The 22,030-nt window shown below is 43.6% G+C and overlaps 1 protein-coding gene across 1 annotated transcript in view; it reads right to left on the reverse strand.

Moving 5' to 3' along the window:
* Positions 1-11,769: 11,769 nt before the first annotated feature.
* The window catches only part of WNT7B (Wnt family member 7B), a 169,053-nt gene continuing 158,792 nt past the window's right edge, over positions 11,770-22,030 (reverse strand). Inside the window, exon 4 of the mRNA XM_087722230.1 lies at positions 11,770-15,944. Within this exon, the coding sequence (XP_087578356.1) occupies positions 15,465-15,944 (480 nt within the window). The 3' untranslated portion in view covers positions 11,770-15,464. The remainder of the gene's footprint in view (positions 15,945-22,030) is intronic.

The raw sequence follows: 22,030 nt of genomic DNA on the forward strand, positions 1-22,030 counted from the left end.
ATTGTTGAGCTACGCAGCCCAACTACAGGGGCTTCTGGTAATACAGGGATTGATAATTCAGGAACTCGGTCAACATCTGAGGGATTGTCTCCAGAGGGAAAAGGTTAAGAAGATTTGCATACATTAGGGTACCGAGTACATTAGGGTGGGGAAGTTCTAATCTGGGGTGTCCCGTTCTGGAGATAGCCAATAGGTTAAGAGAAGATCCAATCAATCAATCAATCGATCGATCAATCAGAATAGAATAGAGCTGGAAGGGACCTTGGAAGTCTTCTAGTCCAACCCCCTGCTCAAGCAGGACACCCTATACCATTTCAGACAAATGACAGTCCAGTCTCTTCTTTAAACCCTCTAGTGATGAAGCACCCACAACTTGTGATGGCAAGCTTAATCATTTACCTCAGTGGTTCCCAAACTTGGCAACTTTAAGACTTGTGGACTTCAACTCCCAGAATTGAAGCAGAGCTGGCTGGAGAATTCTGGGAGTTGAAGTCCACAAGTCTTAAAGTTGCCAAGTTTGGGAACCACTGATTTACCTTAATCAGTTGTTGAGACTGAGCACCAAGGTCTCGAGTTTTCTTAACATCTTCCCTCAACATTTTCCTTAACATCTTCCCAAGTGAACTTAATGCATCTGTCCACCATTGATGCTGTGGTGCTTTTTATCCAATTTGTTGTTCATTTCAACACCTTAACTTTTAATGCCCAATATTTTAATGTTTATCTTAAATCTTCTAATTGTTTATGACTTATGCCTTTGTAAGTCACCCAGAGTCACTTGATATTTATTTTTTTAACAAATAAAAATAAAGAATGTGAAAAACCGATTGCTTGCTCTTCACATTTCTACCCCCAAAAATGTGGAGATATAATGAGGTATGATGAAGATTTGCAGTTTTATGAAGGTAATTCCTTATCCTCTTTGATTAATTTTGGGCTTGGATAACCTGGAACTATGGTCTGACATAAGCATAGTACACAAAATTGTCTGCCACAACATCCTCTCTGTCAATGACTATTTCAGATGCAGCCTCAATAATGGGCAAACAATCAATACAAATTCAAGGACACAAATTTCCACCTCAAGTACAAAGTCCAGAAGTGGTTTCCAAGTAGAAACAAAAGTAAGTGTATTTTTTCCTTTAATCAAAGCAGTCAATTTCGCCATCTCTGCTAACTCCATCAACTTTGCAAGCATTTGTCCATTGTGGAAATCAAAGCATCCTTCCAATTTTGTGCATAAATTAGAGCATACAAAACATTTGCTAGACCAATTCTCGAATACAGCTCATCTGTCTGGAACCCGCACTGCATCTCAGTCATTAATACAATTGAGAGAGTCCAGGGATATTTCACGAGAAGAGTCCTCTGCTCCTCTGCTCGCAACAGAATCCCTTATGCCACCAGCCTTGAAATTTTGGGTTTAGACAACTTAGAACTACGCCGCCTTCAGTCTAACCTAAGCGTAGTACCTAAAATTGTCTGCTACAATGTCTTACCACAGCTTCAACCACAACAATACACGAGCACACAATCGATACAAATTCAAGGTAAATCGCTCCAAACTCGATTGCAGAAAATACGACTTCTGCCACAGAGTGGTCAACGCCTGGAATGCTCTACCCGACTCTGTTGTTACAGCCTCAAACCCAGAGGTGGGTTCCTACCAGTTCGCACCTATTCGGTAGAACCGGTTCGTCAAATCTACCGAACCGGTTAGAAGAGGTTCCACCAGTGGACCTAGAAAGCAGGCCACACCTACAGAAGAGGTTCCAAACATTTTTGAAACCCACCACTGGTCCTTGGATATGATTATTCTACACTATCATGCTCATATTTATAAAACTCAGTGCCTCTGTGGAAGGTAAGGATGACTACTGCGTTTGTGGTGCAATCAGAACATTGTGTGTGTTGAAGTTGTTTTAATGCAAACCAAAGATGCCTTTTAAAAAACAAGTTTACATCATATTCTTATGCATGCCAGTGCTGTGTGTGAGGTCATTTAAGGTGGTTCTGACAAGTGTCATTGGCATCTTCATATCTAGTCACATGGGCGGCAAGCCACTCCCATCTGGTCACATGGGCAGCAAGCCACTCCCACAAAGGAGGCTACACCCACAGAGTAGGTTCGAACAATTTTTGAAACCCACCACTGCTCAAACCCCTGAAACTTTAACCTTAAACTGCCTAGCATGGACCTACACCCCATTCCTAAGCGGTCCGTAAAGGGGGCATGCATAAGCGCACCAGCGTGCCTACCATCCCTGTCCTTCAGTCCCCATTTATTTGTCCTCATTTTCTCTGTTCATGTACCTGTTATCTCGTACATGCTTGACAAACTAAATAAAATAAAATAAAATAAATCAATACATATTATGGTGATCTTTTCAATGATGACTATCAGAAAGATTTATTGGTATGTCATTGCTGTTCTGTCCAATGGTTGCCTGGGTTAGAGTAAAAGATTTTAAATGCAAAATCTGTCCACCTGACAGTGTCCTAAGGGGCCGTTGTGCTCTTATAACTCCTTCTGCAGTCTTCTCATTTTCCCCACAAACCTCCTTGGGGGATGACCAGTTTTCCATAGAGCGAGTGACTGATCAACAAAGCCAAGATGGCAGCAGCAAAGGGGTGCTGATGTGACACATATTTTTTAAAAATGGTAGAGCTTCCATCACACTGTCATGGTTCCCCTCTTGATTTTTTTGACATGCCCTATGGCAGTAATGGTGAACCTCTTAGGGGCAGAGTGCCCAAACTGCAACCTCACTTATTTATCACAAAGTGCCAGCACGGCAATTTAACCGGAATACTGAGGTTTTACGACCTAAAGTAATGATAAACAAGTTCAGCTAATTGTTCCAAGAAAAATGTGATAAATGGACTTTTATGTCTCATTTTGTCTGCTTTTTGAAATAGTAGGTTTAGCCACAATAAAAAAGAATTTTTTTTGTAATGTCTTCTCTCTTTCCCTCCCTCTCCCTCTCCCTTTCCCTCCCTGTCTTTTTCTCTTCCCCCCTCTTTCTCTCCCTTTCCCTCCCTCTCTCTTTCTCTCTTTCCCCCTCTCTTTCTTTGCCTTTCTCTCCCTCTTTCTCTCTTTCCCCCTCTCTTTCTCTCCCTTTCCCTCCCTCTCTTTCTCTTTCCCCCTCTCTTTCTCTCTATTTCCCCCCTCACTTTCTCTCTCTTTTTTCCTCCCTTTCTGTCCCTTCCCCCTCTTTTTCTCTCCCTTTCCCTCCCTCTCTTTTTCTTTCCCCTTCTCTTTCTCTCCCTTTCCCTCCCTCTCTTTCTCTTTCCCCCTCTCTTTCTCTCTATTTCCCCCCTCACTTTCTCTCTCTCTTTTTTCCTCCCTCTCCCTTCCCCCTCTCTTTCTGCCTCCCTCCCCCTCCCTCCCCCCCAGGGGATGACAACAACAAAAGGAACCCATCAACTGGTGCTGGGTGGTGGGAATCCCAGGAGCAGGGCGCTGATGATCAGCTGGTCATCAGCGGCTCTGCAGGAAAAGCAACTGACCTCCAGGAGACTGAAGTGAGCCCATGACCCAGGTGCCACATCGTAATGAACTCCAGGAAGAGGGGACCTCTCTCCCCTATTGCAAGATGATGAGAAACGTGACAGAGAAATGTGATGGAGCTGGCCTGGGACGATGCCACATGTTCCCATAGAGAGGGCTCTGAGTACCACCTCTGCCACGCATGCCAGAGGTTCGCCACCACTGCCCTACGGACACCTCTGTTTCCATAAATCACCTCAACCTCTTTGGAGAACTTCTGAACTTGCACTTGTGTAATCGTGTAGAATGAAATATGTCCTGTCAGTCACTCTCTCTAAGTGGAGGAAGGAAAGAGGCAAACCCATGGGAAGCAAATGAGAAAGTGTGTGGTACAATATCCCAATGCATCTTTCACCCTTTGACCTCTGAGAAGCAATGGAAAGGAACATTGGGAATGTGAGAAGTAAACGTCTAATAGAAGTGTAGAACTTTGGGAGTAAGCCTTTTAATTGGATCTCTGTGAAGTTGTTTTATTGAGGCATTACCACCCCTATTATCCTAGTAAAATCTAATTATGATCATGTTTATCACAGTTTCACAGCCTTAGCGACTTTAAGTGGTGAGGACACTTCAACTCCTAGAATTCCCCAGCCAGCATTGAAAAGGTGGGATGCACATAAATTAACAACCAAGTCATCCGGCACTGAAAATTTTCCAGATATTTGTCCAGTGATGGCAGGAAAATTACAGAAGGTTTTTCTCCTTTCCAGCCTTTTTAGGATCATTGACCATTTCGAACAAGGATTTTATCCTTTAGGAAGTGCTAGGGTATAAACTTGGTTTTACCTACTGCCCTGCCAACTCAGTAGAATTGCACACCTGTGTCAACAATGTGGCAGAAAGTTAATTTTCAAATTTATGGGATGCTGTCTTCAATACTGCTCAACGGGTTTTGTAAAAAATTGCTGCTATAGAGTTTATAAACAGGTTTTAGTCTATGCTTAGCATCTTTACTGCTCTTTTCTGCACTATTTCTTGGGGCTCAGCATTTTTTCTGTATGGTGGCAACCAGAACTGGATGCAGTATTCCAAGTGTGATCTCACGAGTGTAGAATGGTTTTCCCAGTTGCAATGTATGGCTGTTAAAGTTGGACCATAGAAAAGGTCGAGCGCCAAAAAATTGAGGCCTTTGAACTATGATGGTGGAGAAGACTCCTGCGAGTCCCTTGGACTGCAAAGGGGATCAAACCGGTCAGTCTTAGAGAAGATCAACCCTGACTGCTCTTTAGAAGGCCAGATCCTGAAGAGGAAACTCAAATACTTTGCCCGCCTAATGAGAAGGAAGGACTCACTGGAGAAGAGCCTCATGCTGGGAAAGATTGAGGGCAAAAGAAGAAGGGGACGGCAGAGAATGAGGTGGCTGGATGGAATCACTGAAGCAGTAGGCATGAGCTTAAATGGACTCCAGAGGATGGTAGAGGATCGGAAGCCCTGGAGGAAGGTTCTCCAAGGGGTCATGATGGGTCAGACATGACTTCGCAACTAACAACAAGTGTAGAGCGATACTGTCGCTTCTCATGATGTTGATGCCATCGCTCTGTTGACGCAGCCTAGGACTGCACTGGCTTTTTTGACAGCTGCAGCAAACTCCTGGCTCACAGCTCCATTTGCACAAGTGGTGTGCATGCTTGCCCACTACTCATGCAAATGGGGATGTGTGTTTGCATGTAGGCACGCTCACCTACCATTTCGGTAGCCCAGTCTCATGACCCACTAATGGGTCCAGAAGTTGGGGATCCCTGCACTAGGATACCTACTGTACTGTGTAGATCCCTGTCCCAGTTACTGCTGTTGAGCCAGGTGCTGCCTATAGCCGTGCATTAGATTTCTCCTGCCTAGATGCAGGACCTTAATTTTCTCATCACTGAACTGCTTCTTGTTTGAAAAGGCCCAATGCTCAAGTCTATCTTCTGAATCTTGTATCTGTCTTCCAATGGGTTGGCAATTTCACCCCAGCCTGGTGAGGTCTTGCAAATTTGATGAGCTCCTCTTCTATCTCCTCATCTAGATTATTTATGAAGATGGGCCTCACATAAACTTGAGGTTTCCCACTGCTGCATGCTTCCCTCCATGTAGATTTGGCTGCATTGAGGTCTACACACGGAGTGCATTTGGTCAACCAACTGTGAATCTATTTGGTGGTGATGCTGTCTATTCCACATTGTTCTATCTTACCAAGAAGTAGGCTGTGATCTACTTTTGCCAAATGCCTTGCTGATGTGTAACTAAACTATGCATCTCTCTCTCTCATCTCTCTCTTGACATCTACATCTCTCTCTCTCTCTCTCTCTCTCTTTCTCTCTCGTCTTTATCTGCTAATGCTGTGCATATTTTGTGCAAGTGTTTTGAAACTTGGAAAAGCATGGATAGCCCAAACAAAGATCTCTTCTGTCAAATATTTGTCTCAAATATTTACATACACATATGATCTCCTAGCTTCTACTTGATCCCTCTTGAAGGTGGCTGGATTATCAACCATCTCCAGAGGTGGGCTGCAGCTGGTTTACACCAGTTCAGGCAAACCGGATGTTAAGATTCTGTTAGTTTGGTGAACCGGCAAACTCCACCACTGGCTCCCCCTGTGTCCCCCTTTCTTTAAAATACAGAGTTTCCCAGCATTCCGTTAGAAACCTCCAACATGCAAACTATGGTTCCTCATCCTAAAATGAACACCTGGAGCTTCAAAATTTGCTGTTTGTTGGGAAGATGTGTAGATAAAAGTCAAGTCTACATTTAGTGTACATCTGTCTTTGGGGATATTTCTTCATAACGAAACCAAAGTGTATCTTCTGTGCAGTTCACACCCCTTACTCGCTGAATCTGGATGTCACAAAGCAAAGCCCACATTTTGTAATTAATCCCCATGCCCCGTTTTGACTGACAAGAGTGTTGCAGGAGATTGAGTGCTGTCACACCCCCTGACATGTCCACCCAGCCAGTCATTAGGGTAGAGAACTGGTTGTTAAAATTTTTGCAACCTACTATTGACCACCTCCAATGGTTGACTTCCTCAAATTTGGGGCCCAACGTGAGATGGCCCCTTGGTGCTTACTCTTGATGTGATACAAAAACACCTTTAAAAATAGTTTCTCATATTAATATTCCCTTTCCCAAGAAACAAGCATAGTTGAGATGTATTTGTTTTTGAAATTATTTATTGTACAGTGTTTTTAGCTCTGTCATTATTAATTCTTGTAAATCACAATGTGACATTGGAAACACTTGACATTTCCTGGGCTTTCTCCCACTCCCACTCCCACTCCCACCCGCTTTGAGTCCCTTCTCCTTTGATACCAAGCTTTGTTGGGTTTTTCTCAAAATTGGCTGTTTCTCATTTTTTGGGTACACAACCGGCCTGGTTTCCTATTGCTTTGTCATCAATACTCCATTCCTTTTGATGTGCTTCTATCACTCATTGGCCCACCAGGCACTGATTGATTCTAGAGAAGCCTTCGCTAAAGTCTCCTACCTGGATGAGCAAATTTCAGAACCTACTGAAAATTAATGTCAATCTGTAAAACAAAAAAAGAAATTTCAGTTGGGTGAACCCTTGAAATAAAGTTAGGGGAGGAGAAAACGTGAACAAATTCTGGGGACAACAATAATGTTTAAATAATGGAAGGGCTGTTTCATGTTTAATGCAACATACTATGAATTTGGGGATACGTTCTGTAACATATATGATATGTGTGTCCTGCCTACAAGAGGCTACGGTGTTCATTCAGTGGGATAGCAGTACATTGTTTTTACTGTCTCTCTTTCTCTTACATTTACAATTTGCGCACCAAAAAAACCCACTTTAGAGTGCAAGTGAAGATCTGCAGCAAGGTGAATTAATTTGAGCACTCAGGAAAGTTACATAAATTGGAGATATTCAACTTTAGTGAATGCTGTGTAACTTATTCACACATACACACACACAACTTTGTTCAGTGTTGCTCACAATAATTTAAAATAACTTTTTGTAGACATTTAAATGCTATAGCATAATATAACTTAAGTGAATACCCACCCTCCACAAATATTACTGGCATATTTACAAATATCTTGTGCCATCGGACTCTGTTTGGAAGTATGATAATGCAACTGATGTGAGCTTAAAGAATCAGTTCTCCTAAGGGATGAGCCTTCTTGAGGGCTCAGCTTAACTGTAGGGGTGATTAATACTTTTCAAAAAAATGTTGAATATTTTTTGTGATGCGGGAAAAGAAGGAAAGAGAAACCCACAGATGATGATGGGGAAAGGTGCTTATGATGGTTGATTGGAAATATCTGCAGTGAAGATGTAACCATGCGATCTGACTATGGTTACAATCTTTGACCAGAATGGAAGCATATTTACCCTATTATCTTTTCATAGATGTCTTTAGAGCAGTGGCCCCCAACTTTTTGGGCACCAGGAACTGGGTCTGTGGAGATGAGTTTTTCCACAGACCGGTGGGGCATGGTTTAGCATGATGGCTACATCATGCTAAACCATGGGGGGCTTTACTTGTTTGTGTGTTCTAATTTCTGGCATGCCATGGACAGGTACCAGTCCATGGACCAGGAGTTGGGTTTGGGGAGGTCTGTCTGAGGAGGACCTAGGATTGAACCTGCGAATGAGCTGTGGATAATACCGCAGGGTCACCAGAGTGAGGTTAAAAGAGTCAAAAAAATGCATTGTTGTAGCTCCTCCCCTTTTACCAGCCTTTAAAAAGAAACTTTGGGGGCTCTTTCCTGCAAGTATGCCGGACTGTTGGCGCCAATTCATAAGTGGATTTCCACAATTTGATATGGAAGATCATCAGAGATACTATATCTCTACAAATGGAGCTGACATTTTTACACGTAAACTCATCTGAATTTAGAATTAAAATTGCTATGACGATCTTCATCAGGAATTAAGCAAACCCATTGCTTAAAAAGGGAAGGGAAACACATTTCTACCAACCAAAGTGACTTTGCTCCCCATGGGAGAATTCGGTGAATTTTGTAATTGGGTGTTCTGCTTCACAAAATTATCACTTAATATTTTCCAAATGCATGGAGATCAGCTTTCGTGATTTCGGTCTGTGTATCTGATGTTTGAATAATTTTGTTAAAGGCCAATGAAATACAATTAAATATTTTGGAACAGAGAGATTATGGAGTTTAATATTTGATGAGTGTCGAAATCATGAACTTGCCCTAATGCTCATAATTGCTTTTGGGGGGCACCACATGGCTTCACATTTTATATTTAAAATGTTGTTTCATTTTTTAAAAAAAGTGTTGAATTATGAGCTGAGAATGCTAAAATTCTATTGGTCTGTTCTGCCACGCAGAAGTGACATAAATGTCGCATGAAATCAAGCATAGCAAATGATGATTTGATCCAAGAGATATTTATCAACAGACATAGATGTGTTCCAGGAAATGTACAATATCTTCCATCCAGTGATGTCACTAAATAAATGCCACTCTTATGGACTTGCTTCTTAACAAGCATGCAGCATCTGTATGATGCAGGGGTGGGTTCACTCGCACACCCGCTGGCCATGCTTTGCTTGCACATGTGCAGTTTGCTGTAAATGGTTGTACGCATGTGCGAAGACAATTAAAAGCTAATAAACAAGACACCAGCAACGTCAACAGAGACCGGGGCACCAGTTCGGGGGGGTGGGGGGTGGCCAGCCTGGATCGCTGCCAGTTCTGCGACCCAGGCCAGATTATCACTACCGGTTCAGCCGAACCGGGCCGAACCGGGCTGAACTGAGAGCAATCTACCTCTGGTATGATGATATCCCACACATTATCATTTCCTCCTCCAGATCTGCTAATGATTCTCAAGGATTATTATAAGATACAGTCACTAACGATCATGATTACCGTATTTTTCAGAGTTTAAGACAAACCGGAGTATAAGACGCACCAAGGTTTTGAAGAGGCAAATTTTAAAAAAAGTTTTTGCACTCTGCAAACCTCCCAAAAACGACCCATTTTCCACAAAAATGGGCCCACTTTTAAAAAGGGGCATGGATAGCCTTCAGGAGGCTTATAGAGTGCTCCTGGGGGCTGGGGGGGGGCAAAATTGAGCAAAAAACCAGGCTGTTTTTTGCTCATTTCTGCCCTCCCCAGCCCCCAGGAGCACTCTGAAAGCCTCCTAAATGCTATGCATGGCTATTTTGGTGAATGGGGTGGGGTTTCAGGAGGCAAAAATGTTGTATTCAGTGTATAAGACGCACCCAAATTTTCAGCCTCTTTTTTGAGGGAAAAGGGTGCATTTTATACTCTGAAAAATACATTAAGTTTCCTAGATTAAAAATAAAATTTCAGAATCCGCATGAATTGTGACTTGGACAAAGATGTTCTATGATTGAAGCCTATATGTTTTTTTTTAAAACCATGGCTTAGCATTTTGTGTGAATCTGTTCCATGTAGACAACTCACTAAATCATGGCCACTCACAGTCATGCACTAAATGTCCCCTCACTAATGTTAGATTGTAGTCTCCATCTACACTTTGAGACTATGGATTGAGGCTCAGCATGCTGGCTGGGGAATTCTGGGAGTTGAAGTCCACGCATCTTAAAGTTGCCAAGTTTGAAAACACTCAGCTGCATGGCTCAAGGCCCCCCTCCAATTCTAGAATTCTAAGAATCCCTTGCGAAATTTGGTAACAGGTATTAGCCATCTAATTCGAGGTGGCAATAATGGTGTTGAATGAAATATTGGGTGCTGGACTCCAGCAAAAATCGCCCTGTTTTCTATTACATTTATATGTAATTAAAATGAATTACAATTGGTATGATTGTTTCCCGATTCAACAATGTCATTCTCCAATTGGGATAATATGAAATTTGGCAAATACTTTTGGAAGATTCAGAGAGTTGCAAATAAGGTCTTGAGGAAGATTTGACCCCAGGTCAAATCTCCTTGTTCTATAAACATATTTTTTTTTGTTTATATTGTGTATGACATCCTACCAGATGCCCCCTCTGATCCAACCATTCCATAAATCTGGGGACAGAAATGATCCAGATCAGATAGATACGCTTGGCTTATCTAACTGTACATTCATTAAGAACTACATGAATTTTGAAAAGCACCGACCTGCAACTATCAACTCTTGAAGACCAAAACCACATATCATCTTGGAAGCCACAAGGTAATTACCATAATTTTCTTTTGACTATAAGCCACACTGGAGTATAAGGCGCATCATGCTTTCGAAGAGTTAAATTTTTCAAAAAAGTTGTTGCACTTTGCAGGCCTCTCAAATCCTTTGCACGTCCCTTTTTTTGCAAAAAAAGAGGGGGGGGCATGCAGGACTTTGGGAGGCTTGTAGAGTGCTCTTGAAGGCTGGGGGGGGGCAAAAATGAGCAAAAACGGCCTTTTTTGCTCATTCTTGCCCCCCCAGCCCCCAGGAGCACTTTGCAAGCCTCCCAAACCCTCTGCACGTCCATTTTTGCAAAGGGGCGGAGTTTCGGTAGGCAAAAAAATGCTGTATTCAGTGTATAAGATGCACCCAGGTGTTCACCCTCTCTTTTGGGGGAAAAAGGTGTGTCTTATACTCCAAAAAATACAGTATACTGAGTGATTCCAACATAACTTCCTGAACTTATTCCAAGGGTTTGTGTGTCAATTAAGGTAAGATGTAGGTTGCAACTGGATGATTGAAGTCCTGCTGCTTTCCCCCCATGTGTAAAAGAAGCAATGGGGTTTCAAGCATGCAGTGGTAGTCCTCATCTTGATTTTTTTTTTTTTTACCTTCTCCCTTTAGGGACACCCATGTCGGGCAGGAGGTTTCAGTATCAGCTACTTGCTTAAGACTTACCATATTTTTCGGAGTATAAGATGCACTGGAGTATAATACCCACCAAGGTTTTGAAGAGGCAAATTTTTAAAAAAACCTTTTTGCACTCTGCAGACCTCCCAAAAATGATCCATTTTTCATGAATACAGGCCTGTTTTCCCCCCCCAAAAAGGGCACGAATAGCCTTTAGAAGGCGTGTAGAGTGCTCCGGGGGGTGGGGGTGGGGGTAAGCAAGCCCAAAATGGCCCGTTTTTGTTAAAAAAACGGGGGGGTGCATGAATAGCCTTTAGGAACCTTGCAGAGTGCTCCTGGAGGCTGGGGGTGCAACATTGAGCAACAAATGGCCCATTTTTCACTCATTTCTGCCTTCCCCAGCCCCCAGGAGCACTCTGCAAGGCTCCTAAAGGCTATGCATGGCCATTTTGGTGAAGGGGGGGTGGTGTTTTGGGAGGCAAGAAATGCTGCATTCAGTGTATAAGACACAACCAGGTTTTCAGCCTCTTTTTTGAGGGGAAAATGTGGGTCTTATACTCTGAAAAATACTGTAAACCATGTGATTTAATGTCACATTTTCAAGTTTGTAGTAGCGAACTGAGGTGTGACTCTCAGTTCCATCCCTTGCCTAGGAAAACATACATGTTTACAAGCACATCTTCTTTGTATCGCCCGCTGTATTGTTTTAGGAATAGGCCTTTTAAAAAAAAAAAAAAGAGCAATATACAGAGAGGTTTGTTGGGAAGCAAAAGGATGGTTTAATGCCATCAACGTAAGTTAGATTAATTGTGTCACTAAAAATAACTCAGACTAATACACCAGCCTTGTATTAGCTTGTTCTAGTGTGCGACTGAGTCATCGGCAGCTGCAGCATGTGCTTCAACAACTGTTGTTTACATTACTTTCCTGGCATGGGGTTAGCATGTTAATCTCTTCCAAAGAGCCAATAAAAAGCCTGTCTAAACCTGGAAATTATGAAACAATAAGAAAGGGCCATTGCCGAATACTGCTAACACTGCAAAAGAGGTCCTTTCCCTCTGCGTTACCGGCAATTCAGCCATGCTTACACACAACGGATGACTTGCGACTGGATGTCGAATTGGGGTTTATATGCTAGGAGAGAAAAATATCAGGCTTTTCTCAGTAACAAATTTGTACCCTGTTTCCCCAAAAATAAGACCTCCCCGGATAATAAGCCCAATTGGGCTTTTGAGCGCATGTGCTAAAATTAGCCCTCCCCTGAAAATAAGCCCTCCTTGAAAATATTGCAACACAGCAGCAGCCATGAGGTGATCACCTTCGCTGCCTCCTGCACCTCAAAAATAATAAGACCTCCCCGAAAATAAGAACACATGCTTATTTTCGGGATTAAAAGAAAATAAGATCCTTCTTATTTTTGGGGAAACACAGTAATGAACTGAATGGGGCAATGTTTCTCAACCACAGCAACTTGATGATGGGTGGAGTTCAACTCCCAGAATTCCCCAGAACAGCTTGGTGGGGAATTCTGGGAGTTGAAGTCCATCCATCTTCAAATTGCCAAAGTTGAGAAACGTTGGCATAGAAGAATGGATGAGAATGTTTTTTTTCCATACTTCCTTAGCACTGAAGTAGATTCGACACCACAATTCGAGGATATTGTAATGCCATTGTGGTGGTGGTGGTGAGGAAACTCTGCTCTGCCTCCTTGTTCACACCAACTGTGATTGCTGGCAGAGACTGAAAAAAGGAATAATTAGAATCACAAGGCATGTGATGGCAGAGAATCTTGTTAAATTAAGGGAGTACCTGTCCATCAAACAATCCAAACTGAATTTGCATTTAGTGAGTGAAGTTTAAGCAAACAGTCAGGAGTGTATCTTGCACCAGACCCTATTTTCAAAATGGAGGGTTGGAAATATATACCACGTGTTTTCCCGAAAAAAAATTAATTTTTATGTGTGTCTCTTGCCCCACCCTGTGCAGCCCAGAACGGGCGGGATCTTAAGTAGGGCTTATTTTGGGGGTAGGGATTATATTGGGTGCATGCGTGAAAAAAAATCAAACTAGGGCTTATTTTCAGGATAGGTCTTGTTTTTGAGAAAACACGGTATATATCTTTGTTAGAGCACCTGAATGGGTAAAAAATGTCAAGCTTGCGGCTGCCATGATGCAATTGAAGTTTGGATTCTTTTTTACGTGAAATGTATCCCATATCAAAAAGGGGCAGGACATCAACCATGCAGTTGCATTGCCATTTTGATGTTCCTGACCCCTTATATCATCCTCATAACATACTGTGCAACGAGGTCGTTCCTCATTTCTAGAAGTCACCAAATTTGATGACTCACGGTCCACAAACAAAAGGGAGCTCTTTCCCCTCATCACTGAAGGGTCATCAATTGTTGGATAAACTATAGATTTGTTTCTGGTGTTAAGCAACTGTTATACAAAGATCTCCCTCCCCTAATACATCTCCATCATCTACGAAGACCCTCAGTGCTTTGCAGAAGATTGAAAGAGAAATTGGAGCGTGTGTAATAGTTTTATACAAAGTCCCATTCAACTGAGATGGATCACACAGACCTAGAGACATGACACAAATAATGAAAAGGCCTTCGGGAAAAGAATAATCCAAACACACATCCCCATAAAGCAAAAAATGTGTATAAGGATTAACACATCCCCAGGAAAATCATAATGATGCAGGGCCAAGGTTGCCATCTTGACTGCTGTTTGACTTTTTTGAAACCCCCTCCCCTTTGTGGATATATCCCTGCTCGTCTTTGTCTAGCATCAGCAAGGAGGGGGTCTTTGACAATTCACCATGGCCAACTCACCATGGCCAATTCGCTACAGACAACTTGCCATGGCCAACTTGCTGCAGCCAACACAACTAGCCATGACCAACTCACCGCAGGACAACTTGCTGCGGGACAAGAGTTACACTAATATATAAAGAAATAGTGGAACAGAACCATTAAAGAAAGTATGCAAAAGGAGGGATAAAATGAAACGCAAATGACAAAAATTAAAATATGTTTAAACTTTATTTTAAATAATTAAATTGAATTGTTAAATTGTCCTGCAGCATTTGTCCTATGAAGACTTGGCTGTAGTGACTTGGCCACAACAAGTTGTCCCATTCTGTGAGGCGATCACTATTCTGCCCCAGCTTTCAATAGCGAAACAAGTGAGAAGCCAAGCCACCTGCTTTTTCAATGACCATTTTACACTGTCAAATCCCTTTTCCTCCCTCTTGAATGATCCTCTGGCCCAAGGACAGAACTCTAGTTAACAGTGGAGTGCCATGAAATCAGTAGCATTGAAGGACGTTGGGGAGAACCAAGTACCCAAAATGAAAATAAAAGAAGTCAGAGCTCCAGTAATTTTACATTTAGTTCAAAGTAAAGACATGGCTACCCGTTAGTGCTTAGAGAGTTTTGATAATATTAAAAACATAAATAAGAGAATCTCTTTTTTTCCTGCTGAAATGTCCATTCAAAAGGTTCCAGTGTTACTGGGAGCTGTCAGAATTTCCTCTTTTATTTTATCTATGAATCCATCCTCGAAGTTCCTCCCAACCCCAAATTTCATTCGTCTTAGCTGCTGCCCTTTTCCCCTACTTTATTCCCTTTCTTTTCCAGAAGCAAGTGTTGAAGCAACACTGTCGGAATCTTAGTTTTGTACTTAACATCTGAATTCCTCTTTCTTTTGTCCTTTTTTTTTAATAGGAAAAAAATGTCTCTGTTAGGGCATCTTCACGCGCATTCTGAATTTAAAAATCTTCTTCCGGAACCTGTGTCTATCGTATTGTACGTATAACTTAATCTAAGAGTAAAACTCTACAACACCTCAGGCTGCAGTGGGCAAGGGGAGGAGGAATCAAAAGGAAAAATTGCTCACCTGGAATAACAGCATCCTAATCCATCATCCCATCCCCGGGTCCCTTGGACTAATGGAATCAAAGCAACTCTAGCCAACAGATTACGCATTGTTCTTCCAACTGTGTTAGTAAGAAACAAATAAGAGATTGGTTCTACCTCCTTCCCACCCCAAAGAAAGAAAGAAAGAAAGAAAAATGTGCAAAATGATGCTGTAGCTATTTTGTTCCACACGACCAAGTGGTGGTCGCGTCCATGTTCAGGTTGCTCCATCTTAAGGTTACTTGCAAGTGAACACTTCTGTCCGTTCGCTGCAGGTGTTGCATTTCACAAAGCAACACCAGTGGAACTTGCAGTTGCACTGCCACACCTTGGTGTACTGGTGAGTGTTGTAGCCCCTTCCGCAGCACATCATGCGACAGCCGTCCGCCCCGAGGGACGTACGGTTGCAGAGTCTGCCCTGGGTCCCCACACTCCCTGTTGAAGCATCCTCTTCACAGTAATTCGGTGATTTGTCAATGTAGACCAAATCAGTCTCCATTGGCTTCTGGTAGCTTCTGATCTTCTTGAGTTTCAGGAAGGTTGGTAGCCGAAGCCGGTTGGCCCGGACTTCTTCCACTTGGACTGCAGCATTATATTTCTCTTTTAAAATATATCCAATCTCTCGGAATTTGGGTAGTGTAGTCCAACAAGTCTTCGTGGTGCAGGAACCAGAAACGCCGTGACATTTGCACTCCAGTTTCATCCGTCCTTCAAGCACCTGCGCAGGCAAACAGGGAGAACAAAATAACAACAACAGGCTTCAGCTTTTCTTCTGCTTGGCTGATCTTAAAGGATAGACCTTCAGGGGTCATTGAAAGTTACAAAACATCTATAAATATTAGCGGCCGCGATCTGTCGAGAAGCCGCCTCTTTTAAATCCCACTGATTTCATTTGGAGAATAGGTTTGCATCATTTCCTCATTAAAACCCATGGAAAGTAAATGTTTCCTTCATTTTTGCTGGAAGGAATACTATTTTGTTAGCTTCTTATGGATCCTGATTCCACCAATACAATTAATTTCTTCAGAAGAGGAGAGGGGTGGGAAGAGAAGAAAGGAAGGGGTAGGGGAGAGGAGAGAAGGAAAGAGGGAAGGGGAGAAGAAGAGAGGAGAGAGGGAGGGAATGGGAAAGGGAAGGGGAAGGGAGAGGAGGAGGGGAAAGAGGGAGAAGAGAAGAGGGGAAGGGAGAATGAGAGGAGAGAGAGGGAAATGGGAAGAAAGAAGGGAGAGGAGAGAGTAGGGTAGGAGAGGAGAGGGGAGGGGAAAGCAGAAAGGGAAGGGGGGAGAGGAGAGAGAGGGGAAGGGGGGAAGAAAGAAGGGAGAGGAGAGAGTAGGGTAGGAGAGGAGAGGGGAAAGGGGGAAGAAAGGAGAGAAAAGGAGAAGAGGGGAGGGGGAAGTGGGGAGAGGGGAAGAGAGAGGATAGGGGAAAGGGGAGGAGATAAGAAAGGGGAAGGGGGAAGGGAGAAGGGGAAGAGAGAACAAGAGAGGAGACAGAGGGGAAATGGAAAGAATAGGGTAGGAGAGGAGAGGGGAAAGGGGGAAGAAAGGAGAGAAGAGGAGAAGAGGGGAGGGGGAAGTGGGGAGGGGGAAGAGAGAGGATAGGGGAAAGGGGAGGAGATAAGAAAGGGGAAGGGGGAAAGAAGAAGGGGAAGAGAGGACAAGAGAGGAGACAGAGGGGAAATGGAAAGAAAGGAAAGGAGAAAGTAGAGTAGGAGAGGAGAGAGGAAAGGGGGAAGAAAGGAGAGAGGAGAAGAGAGGAGGGGTGGGAGAGGGGAGGGGAAAGGGGGAGGGGAGAAGATAAGAGAGGGGAAGGGGGAAGGGAGAAGGGGAAGAGAGGAGAAGAGAGGAGAAAGAGGGGAAAGGGAAAGAAAGAAGGGAGAGAAGAGAGTAGGGTAGGAGAGGGGATAGGGGAAGGGAGAAGGGGAGCAGAGGAGAAAGGAGAGGGGGGAAGGGGAAGAGGAAAGGGAGGGGAGAGGGGAGGGGAAAGGTAGGAGAGAAGATGGGAAGGGAGAAAATGGAGGAGAAGAGAGGAGAGAGAGAGGAAGGGGGAAGAAAGAAGGGGGAGGAGAGAGTGGAAGGAGAGGAGGGAATAATTGAGAGAAGCCATATACCTAATGAAGACATCCATAACCTCAAGAAGGAGGATCTATATTCTCCTTCTATATTCTATATTACTCTATTCAGAATGGAAGTCCAAGCCTTTTACTCCCAACGTCAGCTGATTCATGATGGCCACATTGGTCTGAAGTTTATGTTTCACCATAAGATTATTTGATTGCATTTTCCTGTTTTTCTCCCCATGGCCATTTTCAACAGTTGGGAACACCATGGAGCCCATGAAAGACACGGCTGCTTTCCCCAGGATTTTGCAATAGCAAACCTGGCAGCCGAGGGGAGCAATCACATCAATTTCTGGACTTGTACGGGCAACAGGACATCTCCACAGCCGAGCAAGAGCTCGATTCCTTCTGAAGTCCTTTGGGCAATCATCAACCTGACAAGAGGCATCGATTGCATTTCCCTCCCCTTTTGCAAGGTACACCAATGGCATCACCCTCTTGACATAGTCAGTTGCTATGGGCAACAAGAGCAAGACACCCGTTTGGACTACACACACAATCCACCACCATCCCTGTAATGTGTAACCACTAATTCAATAATCTTGTTCTCACACGGTGTGATTATTAAGTAGATTAAGTAAGTGCTCATTTTTGGAGTGGTTTAATCGGATAAGTTGAAGTGCATGGCCTGCCTTCTTCCCTTCCCTCCCTTATCTTCCTTCCTTCCTTCCTTCCCTCAGTCATTCCCTTATCTTCCTTCCTTCCTTCCTTCCTCTCTTTTTTCCTTCCTTCCTTCCCTCCCTCCCTTATATTCCTTCCTTCTTCTCTCTCCTTCTTTCCTTCCCTCCCTCCATCAGCTTCCTTCCTTCCTTCCTTCTTTTCTTCCTTCCTTCACTCATTCCCTTATCTTCCTTCCTCTCTTCTTCTTTCCTTCCTTCCTTCCTTCACTCCCTCCCTCCCTTATCTTCCTTCCCCTCTTCTTCTTTCCTTCCTTCCTTCACTCACTCCCTTATCTTCCTTCCTTCCTTCTTCTCTCTCCTTCTTTCCTTCCTTCCTTCCTTCCTTCCTTCCTTTCTTCACTCCCTTATCTTCCTTCCTTCCTCTCTTCTTTTTTCCTTCCTTCACTCCCTCATCTTCCTTCCTTCCTTTTCCTCTTTTTTCCTTCCTTCCCTCACTCACTCACCCCTTATCTTCCTTCCTTCTTCTCTCTCCTTTCCTTCCTTTCTTCACTACCTCTCCTCCCTTATCTTCCTTCCTTCCCCTCTTCTTCTTTCCTCCTTTCCTTCCCTTACTCACTTCCTTATGTTCCTTCCTTCCTTCCTTCCTTCCTTCCTTCCTTCCTTCCTTCCTTCCTTCCCCTCTCTCTTTCTTTCCTTCCTCCCTTCCCTTCCCTCACTCACTCACTCACATCTTCCTTCCTTCTTGAGTCAACGCCTTCCTTGGGAAACAGACACGGTGGTAGGATTATACTTCACATGTGATCTAAAGAGATTTGAAGGCTACATTTTCTCTTTTCTAGGACTCTGGGGCCTTCAAGTTGTATCCAGCTATTGTTGCTTTTCAAGACACGGAGAACTTTAATACAGGTAGTCCTTGACTTACAATCAGTAGTGGGCTTCTGCTGGTTCAGACCGGTTTTGGTGAACCGGTAGTTGAGACCTGCAGGTGGGTCTGGCCACCCGCCCCGGTGCTATGCTGTCCTATTTAGCCTTGTTTTTGATGCCTATTTAGCCTGTGTTTTTGAACACAAGTGAGCAAAGCGTATGCACGGAAGGCCGCACACATGTGCAGATGGCATGCATAAATGAAGCAAGCATGTATGCACCTCTTAGAAAAAACCCCAAGGGTGTTCAAACTTGACAGCTTTAAGACTTGTGGACTTCAATTCCCAGAATTCCTCCTCCACTCATGTTGGCTCAGGAACTCTAGCATTGAAGTGTGCAAGTCTTATAGATGTCAAGTTACAAGACCCTTGCACCCCTAACCCTTTAGAAAGAAAAACCCCCAGGGGTGTTCAAACTTGACAGCTTTAAGACTTGTGGATTTGAACTCCCAGAATTCCTCCTCCAGTCATGTTGGCTCAGGAACTCTGGCATTGAAGTGTGCAAGTCTTAAAGCTGTCAAGTAAGACCCTTGCACCCCTAACCCTTTAGAAAAAACTCCAAGGGTGTTCAAACTTGACAGCTTTAAGACCTGTGGACTTCAACTCCCAGAATTCCTCCTCTTGCTCTTCATCTTGATGATGTCCGGACAGGCGGTGGGAGAAAGCTGGAACTGGTTCTAAACGGCACTGTAGATTTGTGGAACCTCTTCTATAGAAGAGGTTAGAACTGGTAGGAACCCACCCCTGGTAGGCACGCTCACAGCCAGCGATCCAGTTGTTAAAGTAAGTGCATCCCTTGGCTAGCAACAGTTCATTTAGTGACGATTGAAAGTTACAACAGCGCTGAAAAAAGTGACTTATGACCGTTGTTCACAGTTACGACCTTTGCAGCATCCCCAGAATCATGTGCTCAAAATTCAGATGCTTGGCAACGGGTTCATACTTATGCCTGTTGCAGCCTCGCCTTTTGTGACCTTCCAACAAGCAAAGCCAATGAGGAAGACAGATTCACTTAACAACCAAGTTACTGGCTTGTCAACGGCAGTGACTGGCTTCACCAATGTGGCAAGAAATGTTGTAAAATGGGGCAAAAACTCATTTGACAAATTCTCACTGAACAACACAAATTTGGGGCTCAATTGCGGGTCGTATGCCAAGCATGCCGAACAAGTATTATATCTTTATTCCTATTTTCTTTTTCATTTTGTGTTAAGAGAATCTTCTCCTATGGAGAATTAAAGTGCTGTCAGAGCATACAGTAGCTGGGAATGCCTTCAGTTCTAGTTTGCCAACAAGGAATAAATGTTTATATTGTATAGACCATGGAGATTTTTGCAGTTTGACTCATTTAAGACAGATGTTTTAAAATGTCTTTGAAGATCCATAAGCGTAAAAATTAACTTTTCTGGGCTTCAGAACTTCACTGGGAGCCAAATCCTGAATTCTAGCCCAGGCTCTGACTTCCAAAACCTTTCCCCTTTTCAGTAAAAAGATAAAGTAAAGGTTTCCCTTGCACATATGTGCTAGTTGTTCCTGACACTAGGGGGCGGTGCTCATCTCTGTTTCAAAGCTGAAGAGCCAGCGCTATCCAAAGACGTCTCCATGGTCATGTGGCCGGCATGACTAAACGCCAAAGGTGCATGGAACGCTGTTACCTTCCCACCAAAGGTGGTTCCTATTTTTCTACTTGCATTTTGACGTGCTTTCGAACTGCTAGGTTGGCAGAAGCTGGAACAAGTAACGGGAGCTCACTCCGTTACACGGCGCTAAGGATTCAAACCGCCAAACTGCCGACCTTTCAAATTGACAAGCTCAGCATCTTAGCCACTGAACTATCCCCTTTCAGTAGGCTTTAAAAAAAAGGTTGTGCAGCTCTCCCCTTGGGAAAGTTGGTGTTGAAACAAGAGTGTCACAAAATCCCTCCCTGCCTCCTTCACATCTTGTGAAACGTTCACAATAAGTTTCCCTTTTTATTTAGGAGAAACCATATTTATCAAGGAGGGAAATCAAGACAGGAGGCATCCAGCCTGTTGCTTCCCTACGAAATTAGGCATCGAGCATAGTATAATTTTGAGACACCCCAAGAATACAATCCCTGCTCAAATGTATAAAACCAGTAGTAACGTTTTGCACGTGTTAGTTTTGGCGGGCACCCCCTACTTTCGTGTTTTTCTTGGTGGAGATATTCATTTTTCAAACCAGATGCTGGCTGAAACAAAACCCAAGCTACATTTAACTGCCAGAACCAAAGGTAATAGACAGAAAATGTTTAAAATTGTTGGGTTGAACCAGAAGCTCCTGTGTCTGACTGTTCCTTTCTAGGTCAAGCTCAGAAGCGAAACCACTGACATGCCCTTGAACTGAGCAATACCAGGCTGTTCAGGTAAATACAGGTAAGTCCTTGACTTATGACCACAATTGAGCCCAGGATCTATGTTGCTAAGTGAGAAATTCGCTGAGTTGTGTCCTATTTTATGACTTTCCTTCCCTAAAAATAAAGGTTCCCCTCGCACATACGTGCTAGTCATTCCTGACTCTAGGGGGGCGGTGCTCATCTCCGTTTCAAAGCCGCAGAGCCAGCGCTGTCCGAAGATGTCTCCGTGGTCATGTGGCCGGCATGACTAAATGTGAAGGCTCACGGAACGCTGTTATCTTCCCACCAAAGGTGGTTCCTATTTTTCTACTTGCATTTTTACATGCTTGCGAACTGCTAGGTTGGCAGAAGCTGGGACAAGTCATGGGAGCTCACTCTATTACACGGCGCTAGGGATTTGAACCGCTGAACTGCTGACCTTTCTGATCGACAAGCTCAGCATCTTAGCCACTGAGCCACCACGTCCCAAAGGAAACCCTACAGTTATTAAATTAGTAATCAGGGAATCTGGCTTCCCCATTGACTTTGCTTGTCGGAAGGTTGCCAAAGAGGGTCACATGACCCTGGGACACTAAATGTGAACTAGCTTTCAAGCCTCAGAATGTAAATCATGTGATCAAGGGGATGCTGCAACGGTCGTAAGTGTGAAAAGCACCCATAAGTCAGTTTTTTCAGGGCCATTGTAACTTTCAACGGCCACTAAACAAACTGTTGCAAGTTGAGGACTACTTATAGCATACATGGATGATACTCCTATACGCATGAGCC

This window comes from Thamnophis sirtalis, unplaced genomic scaffold, assembly GCF_051295495.1.
Source record: "Thamnophis sirtalis isolate CommonGarterSnake01/CBP01778 unplaced genomic scaffold, rThaSir2_p1.2 scaffold_9, whole genome shotgun sequence".
Classification (NCBI taxonomy): Eukaryota; Metazoa; Chordata; class Lepidosauria; order Squamata; family Natricidae; genus Thamnophis; species Thamnophis sirtalis.